The sequence below is a fragment of the Myotis nattereri genome (assembly GCF_964212035.1).
Source record: "Myotis nattereri genome assembly, chromosome: 3".
Lineage (NCBI taxonomy): Eukaryota > Metazoa > Chordata > Mammalia > Chiroptera > Vespertilionidae > Myotis > Myotis nattereri.
The window spans coordinates 207,172,612-207,189,572 of record NC_138077.1 but is presented as its reverse complement, the minus strand read 5'-3'; the positions used below and the strand labels follow the sequence as shown (position 1 = coordinate 207,189,572).

The window sequence follows — 16,961 nt, the reverse complement described above, 5'->3', positions numbered from 1 at the left end:
GTGTCCAGGCGTTAGGGACAATCCACAACCAGACAACGGTGGAGTCAGTGTTGACGTTTTCTCTGCGGTCCACGAGGCCTTGTGGGAGAGGGGAGTCCCCAGAGAACCCTGGTTCTCATCAAGCGAACTCCTGGGTCCGCCGTGTGTCTTGAACCAGGGTTTCCAGCAGGGGGCGCCCGGGCGCGCGGGCGCTGGAGGCGCTGGAGGCGCTGAGACCCGCGAGTTGCCACTCTAGCCCGACTCGGGTCATAGAGTCGAGCCGCTTCCGGCCCCCGGGCTGGAAGGAGCCGGAAGTCTGGCGGGCTGTGGGCATCGAGATGGAGGAGGGCGAGTACGAGTCGGTCCTGTGTGTCAAGCCTGAGGTCCACGTCTACCGCATCCCGCCGAGGGCCACCAACCGTGGCTACAGGTGACCGCCGCCGCCGGGCCAGGCTAAGCCCGACTTACCCCCTTCCCTCTGCCCGACACGCCCACTGTGGGAGCGGAGGACGGCCCCGGCCGGGTGAGGGGCGAGCGGGGATGTCTAGGTGATGCTGCGGCGGCCCCCGGTTGGTGGGCAGAGCAGGGATGCACCGGCTCCCCGTGGCGCGGAGGGCGCTAAAGCCTGGTCTCGCGCTTGGGGACCCGATGGCTTCCAGGTGTCTTAAAAGTGGTCGGCGGTGGTGGTGGTGTCACCAACCTTTCTCTTTGAAAGCTCGCCGACGGCCTCGAAGGGATCCTGGGCCACCTCCAGTGGGGAGGGGCCCTCTCCCCGGCGGAAACCCCGGAGGGGAAGGAAGGGAGCCCGGGACCGGCCAGAAGGACCGCTCCGGGGAGCTTAAGGCCGATGGCGAAGCCAGGGACCCCCTCCCTGCCCAGCTCCCGTGGCGTGAACGTCTCGCCTTCCCCCAGCCTCGGCGGCTGGGAGGAATCCATCTGCGCTTCTCTGGCGAAATGTTCCCGAGACGAGTAAACACACATGTGCTCTTACATGCGGGGTGTCTGGAAGGAACGGCCCCGCGGGCGCGGACCGGGGTCGGGTGGGAGGTTGCAGGGACTTCCTGGCACTGTATACCTTTTTGTCCTGTTGGCATCGTGCATCGTGCATCGTGTATGACCTATCAGAAGAAGACGAACCCTGTTAAAAGGGGAAAAGATGTACCTGGTACAGACGACCTAGCTTATGGCTGGCTGTCATGTGCCACTGGGCGGGTGGGTGGCTTTTGAAAGGCAGCGTTTGTTCAAGTTATTTGGAAATACAGAAATCGGGACTGGCCTGCACCCCAAGAATGACGGAGTGTCGACAGATCTGGCTTCTTGTTCATTTCCGATTGTGTTAACACAGGCTCATAGCCCACGGTTTTATAGTGAACAGATGTTTTATGGAACACCGGCTACGTCCATGATGCGATTTTAAAATTGTATGAAAGCCACCGTAGTAGCACCAAAAACACATTTGCTTTCTGTCATCCAGCCGGACCTGGGCCACCAAACCAGGGATGGTCGTCGACCCCCATGCCCTTCAGTAAAATAGGTTTGGCCCTTCTTGGACCCCGGGAAAGCCAGGATACCAAGTGTCAGGGCTGGCTGGTTTGCCATAGAGGAAACTGTCGGCCTTGCACTTCAACTTCAGAGCTCTGCTCAGCCTGAGTCTGAGGCCTTTTGCCCCAGTAAGAGGAACTGAAACGGAGTCCGCTGACTTGTGAGTTGAGTGTCTGCATTTGTGTGGCCTTGCAGACAACCCGAGGCCACAGTTATGGTGTCTCTCTGGCATCACACTTAGGGACTTCCACGGAAAGGGTTGTGAAAACACCCAGGGCTGTTGGCTATTTGGGGGTTTTACAGAGTTGCTTTCTGCTTTAAAAGAGCCAAAAGAGGCCATTGCGATAGGTCCATGATTTCCTGGATTTCTTTCTTTTTTTAAATTTCAGAGATAGGAAGGGAAAGGGAGAGATAGAAACGTCAATGGTGAGAGAATCATTGATCAGCTGCCTCCTGCATGCCCCTTACTGGGGTAGGAGCTGGCAACCCTGGCATGTGCCCTGAGCGGGAATGGAACCGGGACCTCCTGGTTCATGGTTCGACGCTCCGCCACTGAGCCGCACCCTGGGTTTCTTTCTGTCCAGGATGCCTTTGGAATGTTTCTTCAACATCCACTCACTTTTCTCATGTGGACATTCTCTTGCTCTCCTTTTCTCTGCTAATGATTGCTCCCCTCTCTACTTTTCTCCCAAGTTGGTCTCAGTGATCCCACATGGTCACTCTGACCACCACAGCCTAGCAGTGTCCTAAACAAACAGGTCCCAGGAGCTACTTCCTCTACGGAAAGAAAACTGGAAGTCCTTCCTTAGAGAAGGTCTCTAATCTAGAACCAAGGTCAGCACACAGAGCCACTGTGTTTGGTATGGCTCACACGCTGAGAATGGTTTTTCCGTTTTTAAATAGTTGGGGGAGTTTTTTAAGAAGACTGTTTCATGATGTGAAAATTATAAATTATATGAAATTCAGATTTCGATGTTAACAAAATGTCCCTGAAATACAGCCACACTCAGGCCATTTGGTTACTACCCTTCGAGCACCAATACGCCATGTACTGGGTATGGCTGTCTCACGGTTAAATGGCAGAGCAGTTGTGACAGGTTGTGTGGCACTTTTTAGAGCAAGTTCGCCAGCCCCTGGTCTAGAGCGAGCAGCCCACATGCCCTTCCCATCCCCACCCCCGGCGTCGGAGCGATGGAGCGGGAGCCTCTGGCAGAGGCTCAGTGGTTTTTGTCCCCTTAGGGCTGCGGAGTGGCAGCTGGACCAGCCGTCATGGAGTGGCCGGCTGCGGATCACTGCAAAGGGGCAGGTGGCCTACATCAAGCTGGAGGACAGGACCTCAGGTAAAGGCAGGGGAGGCCTGCTCGGGGCTGAGGCGCCATGCCTCCCACTCTGCGAAGGGAGAGGCAGCCCCGGCCTGATGAGGCCTCTCGGGGGTCATGGGGACCTGTTGTGGAAACCAAAGACCAGAGTGCACCGTTAAGCCTCCTCCATTCCCTCACCTTTAATTGTAGTAGCCACTGTCCACAAGCACCAAAGGGGGCATTTCTTGCCAAGCACCTGTTCTTTTGGGGGGGTCCTTAAAAAAATACTAATTTTGGAGCCCAAGGAGAGGAGACCTACAGGTTGGTCCCAAGTGGGAACGCCTAGAGGTTGCCTTGAGACACGCTGGGTGAAGACACAGCCCTTTGCCGCTGAGCTCTGCTGCTCAAGAATTCTGTTTGCCGACTAAATGGTGACTCCCCAGACCAACCACGCCCATTAACTGAAAGAGCTGGAACTGCCTCCTTAGCTCTTTCTGTGGCGAGAGGACGAGCCAGGCTGGGCGGTGTTGGGGTCAGCTTTTAGGTGCCACTTTGGGGAAATCGTTCCGGAAGCCCTGTGCCACCAGTGCCTCCGGGTGGGCTGTGGAGGGCAGTACAGCCTGGAATAGCCCAGCCCCCAGAGCAGGGATCCGGCACAGTGCCTGCTCAGTCAGGTGCCTCGACATTCGGTCCTCTGTTTTTCTAATATGTAGAAATTTTTCTTCGTGCAGTGGCATAAAGTGCAAAGACTCCTAGGCAAATGAATTCTCAGAACTGTGTCATTTGTGTCTCAGCTGTGGGACCTTGGACGAGTCACATGATCTCTGGTGCCTTGGCTGCCTTTTTGTGGAAATAGGGTTCGCATTAGTTCCTACTTCACCAGGTTCTTGGAAACCCATCCAATTGCTGTGTGAACTAGAGCATGGGGTTGGCTGGGTGAGTATTGTCTGCAGAGGAGGTAGAGGAGACAGCTGCCATGGCCAGGCCAGAGAACTCTGGCTGTGAGATTTGCTGGGGTGTGCCAGGTGGTGTCACAAGGGAATGGAACACCTGTTCCCTTGGGAACTGACTTTAAGGGAACCACCTAATGTAATAGCCAGTCACTGCTCAGGATCAAGCCTCACCCAGGATGCTCTTAGCTTGGCGTCATGCCTACTGGGTCATGTTTGACTCTCGCTTTCCAGTCACTCGGCCAAGGATTCTCAGCCTCAGCACTAGTGGCATTTGGGGCCAGGGGAGTGTTGTGGTCTGTCAAGTCAGATTTAAGATATTTAGCAATATCCCTGGCCTCTACCAACTACATGCCAGTAGTTCCCCTACCCCCAAAGTTGTGACAACCAAAAATATCTCCAGACATTGCCAGAAGTCCCTTGGGGGAAAGGGAGGTAAAACTATCCCTGATTGAGAACCACTGCTCCAGGTTGAAGACGTCCAGGTGAGTCCCGGATGCCCCGGTACCAAACGGGTGGGGCAGAGAAATGAACCAGAAGCCGCGGACTCTGGGCCCACAGATTCTGATTCAGCTCACCCTGGATTGCAGTCACCTCTAAACCACAGGTTTCAGTAGAAAATATTTGGCTCAATATTTAAAGCACCAGCAAAGATCAGCACACGGGGAAATGATGCCAGTCATAAATGCTCACAGAGTGTGTGTTGCACTGCACCCCGGAGAGCTGTACTTGACACGGGGCTGCATTTCGCCAGGGCTCCTTTTAAAACCAGTCCCCCTTGCTCTGTCTCTGAGACTAAATCGGCCTGCTTCAGGTTCTTCTATGGGTGCAAGAACGTTCTCCCTCATTTCCGCTGGGTTCCCCGGCTCCTCTCCAGTCCTGCGTCAGGTACCAGGTCTTTTCCGAAGGTGTGATATACCTGTCCCAGGGCCCTCAGGGTGCAGGCAGGTATGTAACTGTGTAAGACAGATGGAACAGGTGGCCAGATGGAATGGTTAAATGAGAAATACTAAAACTAAACCGCATCTGACTTAAACCTTTCGTTAGTTCTATTTCTATGTCTTCCCGTCAGCCAGAATGGATTTGATTTGAATCCCAGAGTAAGGTTTGTCCATCTGCCTCACAGGTTAAAGGCCCCAGTGGGATATAGGAACATCAGGTTGGAGTGGGCTCAGGGCTCACCCTAACTTGTGCTTTCAGGGGAGCTCTTTGCTCAGGCCCCAGTGGATCAGTTTCCTGGCACAGCCGTGGAGAGCGTGACGGATTCCAGCAGGTACTTCGTTATCCGCATCGAAGATGAAAATGGTACGTGAGGGTCTCGGTGCTTCCTCCTCTTGAGAAAGTTTCCCTGCCTCCACGTGGGACTGATCACGTGTCCTCCTCTAGGACGACGGGCGTTCATTGGACTTGGCTTTGGGGACCGAGGTGATGCCTTTGACTTCAACGTTGCATTGCAGGACCATTTCAAGTGAGTGGTTCGGGACTCAAGTGCTCATGCCTCCTCCCTGCTCCCTGGACAGAATGATTTCCCAGGTTAGGATCCCAGGTGGTGGTGTGCGGTTTGTCTTCCAGCAGAGCCTCAGGACAACTCACTTCTCTTCTGGAACAGGCCGGCCTCTCTGCATCCTTCCAGGCCTCCTCTCTGCTTTGAAGTCATGTCCTTTTCCTCAGGCCCATCTCTGCCACCTCATTCCGCTGCCCAGACTTTGAGGGGGGTCACCTTTCTTCCCTTATAAGCCCCTGAGCAGCCAGAGTCTTTGTCAGGTTCCTGTGGCTTTTCTGGGCCTGTTGCTCTGATAGGCTAAGTGGTGCTTGGATTCCCAGGCCACCCAGCAGGTGCCCCGGTGGTCCTTTCTGAAGCTCAAGGGCAGGGCAGGGAGACTGCTTCCTGCCTTCCGCAGGCCTCCGCCTCTGGCTTCCAGCCAGGGGGGAGCGCGTGGCTGCTCACAAGCAGGCCTCTCGGGCTCTTCCCTGTGCCGGGGCCCTTGCCCCGGGTGGCTGTGGATGGCGTTTTATGGAAGACCTTTGTGTTGCTCCCTCCTACCTAGCATCTGTCGTGTCTCACCACCTGCTTTATGAGCCCTGGGGTGGGGCGAGGAGTGGAATCCTTATCTTAGTTCTCATGCCAAGTGCTGGGGAGTAGAGGGCCAAGTTCTCAGATTGAAGACCAGCGTTAGGACGCTCTACATAAGTGATCTCATTGAATTCTTAGAACAGGCTTTAAGACGTAGACTGTTCAACCCGTTTTGCTGATGTGGAAACTGATATGCGTGCAACTACTTAAGTGTCACAGGCGGGATTTGAATTTAGGCCTCACTCCCCAGCCTGAGTTCCTCCACCATCTGCTGCAATAAAAGCCTCCTCCTGGACTGATGGCAGGTGGTAGTGAAGTGAGTGTGTGGATGCAGAGCAGCCGGTCTTTTCCTCACCTGTGTCTTCCTCCCCGCAGGTGGGTGAAACAGCAATTTGAATTTGCAAAACAAGCCCAGAACCCAGACCAAGGCCCCAAATTGGACCTAGGCTTCAAGGAAGGCCAGACCATCAAGCTCAACATTGCGGTGAGTCCCACCCTTGCTTGGCTGTATTGGCCATGACCAGATGATACTGGTGGCCACCGCACTGAGCCCAACCCAGAGCCCATCCTCTTTCTCACAATTCAGCTCGTCAGCCCCGCAGGTGTTTATGGAGCAGCTACCTTGTGCCAGTGACACGTGGGGGTGAGTGAGAGGGCCCTGCTGTCCTCTCAAGTAGAGTTGAGACGGGCAAGTCAAGATGTGAGTACAACGTGGCTGGAGAGGCTCTATGACCTAGGGATGTCCTCAGTGCCATGAGCTCCTAGAGGAACGGTGTGTATGTAGCCCAGAGTTACGAGATTCTTGGAAGGCTTCCTGGAAGAAGTGACCTGTAAAGAAGGGAGGAAGGGTCAAAGGGTGACTCCAGAGGAGGGAACAGCATGTGCAAAGCCTTTGCGTTGAGAAGGAATATCCGTCACTCGTTGCCAGAGCTGGGAACTTTGTCCTGGCTGTTACAGTGGGGGTCAGTGTGCCCATTTCAAGCTGCGTCTTGGCCTTACCCCTTGAGTAAGGAAGCTTTGGGGGTGCTGTGGGCAGGAAGACATCAGGATGGGCACAGGGGGTCGTGGGTACCTTCTGCTGGTGGTGTGGTCCTGGCTCTCTGTGTCTCTGTCCTGAGCTGCCCTGCTTCTGGCTTTTCCCTATTAGTTGCTATTGGACTGGCGAGGTTGCCAAGACTTGGCCTTGATCGACTACGGGGGTGGAGTTGAAATAATTTGGGGGAACCAAGGACCACATGGATTTGATTTTGAAGAACCTTTGTAACCCTAAAATAATGCTCTTCCTCTTGACTTACTATCTCTTTCTCCTCTCTTCTGCTTCGTGCTAGTGATGATTTGGGACCTTGGAGTTATCTGGCCCTTAAGAGAAAATGCAGTGGACTGGTTGGGTGTGATTCTTTCTCTTGCTGGGAGGAAACTAACATAACTGAGCAGCTGTGTGCCAGGTAGTGTTTTCAGGCACTTTCTCATGAATTAAATATTTTCTCCTTTTACAGGCGAGGAAACGGAGTCTTGGAGAGGTTACAGGACTTGCCCAGGGTCCTAGAGCCAGAAACAGCCAGCCTCGCTGGACTCACACTGAGCTCTGAGGGCTTTTGACTTGGGGCTGTGGTCGTAGCATTTGACTAAGCTGCTGCTTTCCTTACAAGTAGGGATCCAGGTCGTCTTCATCCTTGTAACTCCTCCAGATTTCTGGCTCATGCTTGGTGCTCAGATTTTTGCTTTTTTTAATGTTTTATTGAAGTACGATACGCATACAGAAAAGTGCAGAGCTCAGTGAATTTTTAAAACCGGAATTTACCCACACAGGCCCACCTCCAGATCAAGAAGCAGGTTATCAGCGCCCTGTACGCCCCTCTCCTGCTCTTCCTAGTAACTACCTACCTTGAGTAACCACTGCCTGACCGAATACCCTGAATTTTGTTTTTAACTTTTATTAATTGAGTCATACACTCTGTACCCTATTGTGTACAACTTCTTTCTTTTACTGATGTATTTGCGAGGCCTCCACACTGTTGCATGAATCATTCTCATTGTGGTGGCATATCCCATTGTGAGAATGTATCCAATGGCTTACCCCTTTAACTGATGGTGGACATTTGGGTAGCTTCCAGTTTGGGGCCATTACAAGTAGTGCTGCTGAGAATGTTCCAGCGCATGTCTCTCGGGGCCCAGACGTGGGCATTTCTGTTGGGGGTGTGTCTGAGGGGAATTGCAGGGACATCACTTCAGGTGCCCAACTTTCTACAGTTTCTCAAAGGCATTTACCCACTGGACACTCCCACCAGCAGCGTATGAGTGCTCTTTTTTTATTTTTTAATATTTTTATTGATTTTTAGAGAGAGAGGGAAAGAGAGAGAAACATCCATCAGCTGCCTCTTGCATGCCCCCTACCTGAGATCAAGCCTGCAATGCGGGCATGTGCCCTGACCAGCAATCAACCGAGCCGCACCAGCCAGGGCACTGTACTAGTATGCGTCTTCTGGTTGCTCCATACCCTTGTCAGTAGTTATGTTCTATGTTTTAGCCATTCTGGTGGGTACATCACGGTGTATCATGGTATGTTTGATTTTGCCTTTTTCGATGATTAATAATTTCAGGTGTTAAAATTAAATGTGTTTGTGAGAACTTTAGAATTGTGAGGCGTTGAATACATCTCGTAACAATGGAAGTGCTGGACGGGTCTTGACCATCTATCTGTTGGTTTTACACGTTTGGGACTGGGGTCACCTTGGCCCTCCTTGTGGGGTTTTCTGATAGCGGTGGGGCTCCAGCAGAACTGACTGGTTCACATTCTTCTCCTCTCTTTAGAACATGAAGAAGAAGGAAGGAGCCGCTGGGACTCCCCGAGCACGGCCCGCCAGCACAGGAGGACTGAGCCTGCTGCCCCCTCCCCCGGGGGCGAAACCCTCCACCCTCATCCCTCCCCCTGGGGAGCAGTTGTCTGTAGAGGGGTCCCTCGCCCAGCCAGCAGTTGCTCCCGGTTCAGGTCAGTGCTTGGGGGTGATTGTACTTGCTGCCAAGTCTGTGCCTGTGGGTTCCTCTCCCTGCTGGCAGCTGATTTTCCTTCCTTCACTCATTGATCTGTCGTTTAGTAGCTGTATGTGACCAGCAGGAAGGTGAGCACAGCACAGCTGATCCTGCCCACACTGGGTATAGGGTTCCTCTGTTCCCCTGATTCCCACCACTTACTCTTAGGGTGTCTTGTCTGTCCTTCCCTGTTGGGCAGGGACTTCAACTCATTTGTGAAGGCATCACATGGTCCCTGGTTCTCAGAGGCTGCTCAGTGAGTATTGAGTGAGTGGGTGATGGAGACACAGTCTGTGTTCACAGGGCACTGAGAGCTAGTAAGAGACAGGAGTCACTGCCAGCCCTCAGGATCGGGGGGCGGCTTCACGAGACAGGTCACATTGAGCCGGGCCCTGATGGAAGGAGGTTGGGGCAGGGAACACTTGGGACTCCATTCAGAGAGAAGAGCAGAAAGGCTCAGACTTTTAAACACCTGGTGTATTGAGGGAGGTGGATGCAGCACAGGAGCGCCAAGGTGAGTGGTGAGAAATGAAATTGGACATTTCGTTTGGAGCAAGGCCATCGGGGTGCTGAGAAGCTGAGAGGCAGTCCCCCCAGCAAGCTGTGTGGTGCGTGTTCCAGGATGTAAAGAATGCCTTCTAGAGACCCCGGAATTCCAGAAGTTAGTACCTAGAGCAGGCCTCTCAGCCCAGCCTCCCCACCCTGCCTGATGCCCTGGCCGGCCCCCGGCTGGGTGATTGTTACCAGCCCACTTTCTCCACACACTGCCCACCAGCTTGGAGGCAGGATCCAGGCAGGAAGCCCGCTTTCTTTCCATCCCAGGCTCGTGGACACTGGCTCCCCTATCTGGAGGTCAGGCTTCCAACTTCAGCCCTTTGGGGAACACCCAGCCCAGGAAGTGGCGGGAGCAGCAGGCAGCGAGCCCCTGCCCCGCCCCAGGGATTATTCTTTCAGCATTGGTTCTCAGTGAGGCCACAGGACCACCTGCCTGGGCATCGCTGGGGTCGGGGCCAGGAACCTGCGTTCTTCATGTTATTTGTGTGTGCACTGAGGTCTGGGAGCCACTGTCTTAGGCTTTCCCTCGGTTGCTGGTGCCTTTTTAGCAGATTACATGAAGAACCTGCTATGTGCCAGGTAGCATTTTAGGCCCTGGGGATACTGTGAGTATAACACCAAGTCCCTGCTGTCAAGGGTTTATGTGCTGATGTGAACAAAAGGCAATTAGCATGTCTACAAACTAAATGGTGTTGGATGATAAGAGTCATGACTAGCTGATATTTACTGAGCATTTACTGTATGCTCCAAAACCAGACTGGCCGAGTTCAAATTCTAGCTTATCAGTAGTGTGATATTCAGAGAACTGCCACTTCTCATCTGTAGGATGGGGTAGTAATGATACCTACAATATAGGTCTCTTGTAGCGATCAAATGTGATGTCCCTTATGAACACGGTAAGTGCTCACATTTGTTAGCCCCATTTTACTAATGTTATTGTCACTGTGCTGGGCCTGTTCTCAGCATTCCATATAAATTAGCTTATTTAATCCTTAGGCAGTCCTGTTCTGTCACTGTTCTGTCTCCATTTCAGACGTAAGGAACTGAGAGTTAGTGGTCTGCGTAAAGTCACACAGCTGGCCCTGGCGAGTCTTCCCCAGGCACTGTGGTGAGGTTCCGAGGAGATAAGGGATGATAAGCACGTGGTGAACTATAAAACTAAACCGTTGAGGGCCTGAGTTTTATCTGGTCTCCGCCCAGAGCAGATTAGAAATAACAGATTGGTGGGAGGGCAGAGGATGGCAGGCACAGGGACAGTTGGCAGCACTGTCCAGGGAGGTGCCTAAAACGCACAAAAGCAGGCACTGAGGCCCCATTGTGCCACCCACCTCGGCAAAGAGGTGCACAGAGAGCAGCTTCTGTGGTGCCTTTTCTGGATGGCTCTCCCGACCCCTAATCAGTTTAGCTCTCAGGACTTGGCACACGTCTGACACACAGTTGTCTTAGCTGGATGATCCCGACACTGGACTGAGGGCTTTGTGTGAAGATGATCTTGCAGTTTGGGTGGGCATTTTCCATTCAAGAAGCCAGGGCAGGAGATGGTACTCTTTTTTTTTTAATACCCGAGGAGTGAGGATATTTTTTCCATTGATTTCTAGAGAGTGGAAGGGGAGGGGGACAGAGAGAAACATCAACGTGCGAGAGATACATCAATTGATTCACTCTCACATGCACCCCAATGTGGGGCAGGGACCGAACCTGCAACCAGGTACATGCTAACTGGGAATCGAGCCCACGACCCTCCAGTACACAGGCCGATACCCCAACCAGTGAACCATGCCTGCCAGGGTGAAAGGGTAAATTTTAAACAGATTTTCAATATAAACTGTTAAAAAATAGGGTCAACTTCAGATATGTGTGACAGATGGTGTGTGACCCGCCCTCACTGGCACCCCTCCCCTCCACCTTGTATGTGGCTTTCTGCTTTTTCTCCAGGAGCCCTCAAGGGCTCATGAGAAGATGGTAGAAATGTGGCAACTTGTTGATGTTTAGTTGCCCAAAAGCACGTCTCTGTGTGTGTCCTTCTCAGCCACTTGGAATCAGGAGACTGATTTCAGGGTCACTGAGAAAACCAGAAAGATCTCTGACTCCTGTCTCCTCTTCTCTTCCTACCCATCGGACTTGGCCACATCAGTAGGAGGCGCCACTGTGTCCTGGCCGCAGCCCACGCCTGCCACTACTGCCACCGCCGACATCTGGGGAGACTTTGCAAAATCCACAGGGTGAGGAGTCACATTCTCTGGTGGGACAGAGCCCAGAGCACCGCATGGGTGGCGCATCTCCCTCCAGGAAGGCTTTTTGTTGCTCCTCTGCTAGGTGGCCTGGAGCCGCCTCCTGCAGTTCTTTCTGGCCTCCACACTCCCTCATCAAGTGCTTTGGCTTGTTCCCAGCACCTCCTCCTTCCCTCCTGGCCCAGCCCGCCCAGAGCACTGCACTGAGATTTAACCTGGCTTCTAGCCCTGGCCTCTCCTTCCGGGACCCCTGAGGCCCATCCTTATGCCTCTCTGACCCCATAACATTTCAAGCCTTTACCTGGGGTCGGGGTGAAAAGGTGCTAAAATCCTACTGCTCCAGGCTCTAGGACAGGAGTCAGCACACATTTTCTCAGATAGCAAATAGTTTAGAATTTGCCGGCCATCTTGTCTCTGTTTCAGCTACTCCATTCTGCTCTTCCAGCTCAAAGGCAGCCACAGACAATATGTAAATGAATGGCTATGTACCAATAAAACTTTATTTGTAAAATAAGGGGGGTAGATTTGGTCCCCGAGCTCCAGTTTACTGACCTCTGCTCTAGAATATTCAGAGCTGACTTCTTGAGAAGATGGCAGAAATGTGGCACCTTACCGATGGAGCTCTCATTGTCCAGAGAGAAGCCACCTTTTATCTGCTTTGTGGTTTCAAACATCTAAACCCTCTCACCCCTCCCTGTCTTCCCTTCACAGGGCAACTTCCAGCCAGACTCAGCCAGGCACCGACTGGGTCCAGTTCTGAGCTGAGCACAACTCTTCTTAATCCTCACACAGCTTCTGGGAAGGAGCTGCCTCATCTGGGCCGAAGGAAGGAAGACGAAGCACTCCCTGGCCAGCCTCTGTTTGGAGCATGGCTCTCTCCTCTCTTCCTTGCCTGACTCTCTTGACAGACTGAGCCGTTAGGCAGTAAATTGTCACCATGTCACACTGCTCCTGGGACTTAATTGTGCAGCCAGAACACGAGAAGACAAGCTCCAGGATCCCTGTCCCTGCTGCCCTCTGACGTGAGCGAGACCCAGACGACCACTTCCACCACAGTGACCTGTAATAAACACAGGCCCCCAAAAGCAAAAGACGGGATTCAGTGTGCTGCCTGCATTCAGAGGAGCCCTTCTCGGGGTTTACCGGTGCCTCGGGACCCCTGTGCGCAGGGGAGCTTTCTGCACTCCCGCTGGCTGCAGCCCCTTCCGGCAAGGCGCCTTCAGAGGAGGGCTTCCTTCTGGCTTCTAGCAGGTTATAGGCTGCAGCTTGAACAGACAATCAGAAGGGAAATTGGGAGCATTAACCAGCTTTCTAGAATTTTTAATATTTGCTTTGCTCATGGGCTGATCTGCACTAACTTTTACCTTTGCAAAAGGAACCGTTCCTGCAGTGTGCCCCGGAAGGGCTTCTGAACACATTCCTCACCGTGGGCCGCAGGTGCTGCCCTGAGCTTCAGGCAGCAGCGTTCATCTCAGCCACGTGTCCTGGTTTCCTGTCTCCCAGGTGAGGTAGGCAGTGCAGAGCCGAGGCAGGCGCTGGAAGCCAGGTGGAACAGTGTTTGGGCAGGAAAGTGGAAGCTGCTCTCTTGAAGGTGGGGGTTCAGCCTTCCTGGCAACTCGGGGGGTTCCCAGGCTCACGGTGCAGTTCCTGGTGGACTGGAGTTTTCTTGGTTTCTTAAGGGCCTTGTTTGCAGACAACCTCTTACTGTCTTTTCTCCTTCATGGACTGTACATGACAGAGCTCAGACTGAACTTTAGTTTTGCCTGTATTGCTGGTTTATATAAAATAATTTTATCTGAGCACACCTCTAAAATTGCTTTTATCAACATACTTTACCTCTTGATGAAAAGATTTCTCTTGTGAAGAGTCAAGATGATGAACTGAAAAAAGTATTGGCCATTTTCTGGGGCCAGTTTTCTAAGATAAAAAAATAAATATTTTTACTTCTGTCAATGTATGTCTAAGGCAAACCTGTTCTTGGGGCATGGCCCCTGAACCGTCCAGGATGCTAGGACTAGCTAGCTCCCAACCACCATTCCCCATTGATCACGTGTACAGGTTAAAGTCTGGGCCAGGGTCTCAGGTTGGCCAAAGTGAGAGAACTGGGCCCTGTTGCTCTAAGGTAACCAGTCCCTTCTTCCCCATGCATCTATAAGGGTATAACCTTTTTGCCATCCTGGGACATTCTGGTCTCCTTGCCTCCTAACATGGGCGGGGGCCCTGGCCCACCATGACCTCCCTGTGGAAGCATCTCCCTAAATACTAAGGGCATACAGGCATACGGAGGTAAAAAAATAAAGTTCAAAAAGGCCATGGCACTTTTTCCTGAGGGTTCTGTAAAAACAATGTAGTTGTTATTTCTTATTATGGACATAACCACTTAGTATAGGGAGAACAAAGAAAAGTAGAATTGAGGATCCTCGTGCCCAATGAATAAGGTTAAGGAAATTGCATCAATGGACTCTAAGGAGGAGAAAGCTTTGTCTATTTCCCATCACTTCCCTTTTTTTTTTTTAAATATTAATTTTTTTTTTAAAGAGAGGAAGGAGAGGGATAGAGAGTTAGAAACATCGATGAGAGAGAAACATCGATCAGCTGCTTCCTGCACACCCCTTACTGGGGATGTGCCCGCAACCAAGGCACATGCCCTTGACCAGAATCGAACCTGGGACCCTTCAGTCCGCAGGCCGACGCTCTATCCACTGAGCCAAACCGGTTAGGGCTCACTTCCCATTTTTCTACATGCTTGGAAGCTGAGAATGAGGAAGTTTAGACCTAGGGGGATCCCTTCTTCGTTAGCAGTACAGACCATCAAAGGTAAGCACTTGGGTTCTGGAGACAGATCTGGGCTTTGGGTCTAGGCCAGTGGTCGGCAAACTCATTAGTCAACAGAGCCAAATATCAACAGTACAACGATTGACATTTCTTTTGAGAGCCAAATTTTTTAAACTTAAACTATATAGGTAGGTACATTGTTATTAATTAGGGTACTCCTAAGGCTTAGGAAGAGCCACAGTCAAGAGGCCAAAGAGCCGCATGTAGCTCGCGAGCCGCAGTTTGCCGACCACGGGTCTAGGCTGTCTCCTGGTTAGATGTGTGGCCACAGACTCCTTCCTTAACCCAAGTATCACTCAGATGAGGCATATAAAGTGCTAGCAGGTGCCCATCATATAGTTTGGTCTTAATCACCTTTACGTGGATAGTAGCGATTGTATAATGCTTACCCTGTGCTAGATGCTGTTCTGTGCACTCAACATAAAACTCATTTCATCATCCCAGTTTTACAAATTATGAGACTGAGGGAGGGTTAGATTATGTAATTTGCCCAGTCACATAGTTACTAAGTGGCAGAGGTGGGATTGGAACCCAGGCAGTCTGGCTCTAGCATCCGTGCTTCTAATCAAGTTGATATACTTAGGCGGTGCTGCCCACAGGGCTGGCACATACGACCTGCTTAATACGTGGAAGTTCCCATTCCCTCCACGTGGATTAAAGCAATAAATAATATGGCAGGTGTTGAATGACAGGCCAAGGGGGGGTCTTTATTCCATAGGTCCGTGATTTTCAACCTTTTTCATCTCATGGCACACTAATTACTAAGATTCTGCAGCACGCCGCCCAGCGGGTAGCTCGGTGGGTTAGAGCATCATGCCTGTACACTATTGTGGGTTCGATCCCCAGTCAGGGCACATACAAGAATCAACCAATGAATGCATAAACAAGTGGAACAACAAATCAATGTCTCTCTCTCTCTCTCACTCTTCCCCCTTCCTCTGTCTCTCTAAAATAAAATAAGCTATCCATCAAATCCAGTTAACCGGAACGCCTGAACTCGAAGCCTCCAGGTTAATGTGGTTTTGCTGATGGTGGGCAGAGTCCAACCCAGCTTAGCGCCCGGATTAGGCAGGCTCTTGGCCCTAGCAACCTAGGGGAGTAACTCTGTCACTTGCTTCCCAGTTACCTGAGTTGCAGATTTAGAATCCACTGCGGTGAGCAGGTGAGTACCCAGCACACCTCCCTTCTTGGTAGTTGGTCCGGGGGTCGCTGGACTGGGCACCACCTGGTTATGGGGCAGGGTGACTGGTGGGCAGCGGCCCTGGGGATTCAAATGACCATAAGGCAGGCTGAGCTGAAGCACTGAGCACAACAGGGGACCCAGCCCCAGCATCGGGAAGCCTCCCAAGGGGGAGGCTGGTGAAAGTACCTGCCTCCCAGCAGGAGCCTCCTTGGGCTCTGGAGGTAGGAGGGTCAAGGAGAAAGGAGCCGTGTCTGCTGCCCTCCAAAAATCCTATGTGATTATAGGAAAGATGGCTTGGAAGCCCCCGAAACTCCTGCTGTGTGTCCCTGGGCAAGTGACTGCTCCTCTCTGAGTCTCGGTCTCCTCGCCTGTAAAATGGAAATAATCCTAGAACCCGCTTTGCAGCATAGGTCCTGCTTTGCAGAAATGTGCAGGGGGACTGAGGACAGAGTGAGAAAATATAAGAGGAAGCAGCGGCACAGTGCAGTACCAGCCAGTAGAGGCTGCCTGTGAGGGGCAGGGACTATTCACCAAGGGAGGCCTGACAGCAAGGGCCCGGTAGGCCCGGGCATCACGCAGGCATTCTGGAGGGAGGGGCACGGACGGGTTCCTGGTGCGATGAGGAACACTCTGGAATGAGGGCCCTGCAGAGCCAGGCAGGATCAGAAGCGGACTGGTGAAGTCATGAGCCCCTTAGAGCCTGGGTAGGGACCCAGCAGGTCAGGGGGCACCAGACAGGGTGACACAGACCTGGGCCATGCTGGGGCACCTGGGGGCTGGTGGGACCTACTGGCAGAGGCCAGTCAGCCCCCTCTAGGCTGAGCCAGAGACACCTCCTAACCTTGCACCCCTCCATACTCCAAGCCCCAGGGGTTGAACCAAATCTCCCTGACAAACAGCTCTCTGCCCTGGCCCAGGCCACAGCCTTGCCTGCGCCATCCCTAGGTCACAGAGCCCCAAGGGCACACTGGCAGCCCCTAGCGTGGTTTCTCAGATGTAAAAAGCAGGCTCCTCTTTGACAAAGATTAACTCCTGGTCGCCCTGCAACAGGGAAAGACAGAACCATCAGCCACAGGCCTGCTACTGTTCTTTCTGGGTATTTATTATTTTCCAAACACAAAATCATAAAATTCAACTTCCGTTTTCAAGCAAAGCACAGCCCTCCCTCCCTCCCTCAGCCGGGGAGTTGCAGACCAGCCTACATTTTTGAAGTGGATGATTTGCCTTCAAGAACAGAGGTAGGCAGGTAGAGCCTAATGTATTGTTCCAAATAGAAACGAC

The 16,961-nt window shown here is 52.4% G+C and overlaps 1 protein-coding gene across 3 annotated transcripts; it reads left to right on the top strand.

The window, feature by feature from the left end:
• The first annotated feature begins 302 nt into the window (after positions 1–302).
• NECAP2 (NECAP endocytosis associated 2) lies at positions 303–13,615 on the top strand. 3 transcript variants are annotated; one of them, XM_081086472.1, is made up of 8 exons: positions 303–409; positions 2,761–2,861; positions 4,973–5,077; positions 5,159–5,240; positions 6,222–6,330; positions 8,658–8,835; positions 11,569–11,653; positions 12,374–13,615. In XM_081086472.1, exons 1-8 carry the CDS (start codon positions 318–320, stop codon positions 12,420–12,422), a joined length of 801 nt encoding a protein of 266 aa, XP_080942598.1. In that variant the 5' UTR covers positions 303–317; the 3' UTR covers positions 12,423–13,615. The 3 variants fall into 3 exon arrangements, with proteins under 3 accessions (XP_080942598.1, XP_080942597.1, XP_080942596.1); XM_081086471.1 differs by having other exon boundaries at positions 11,566–11,653; XM_081086470.1 differs by lacking the exon at positions 11,569–11,653.
• The last annotated feature ends 3,346 nt before the right edge of the window (positions 13,616–16,961 follow it).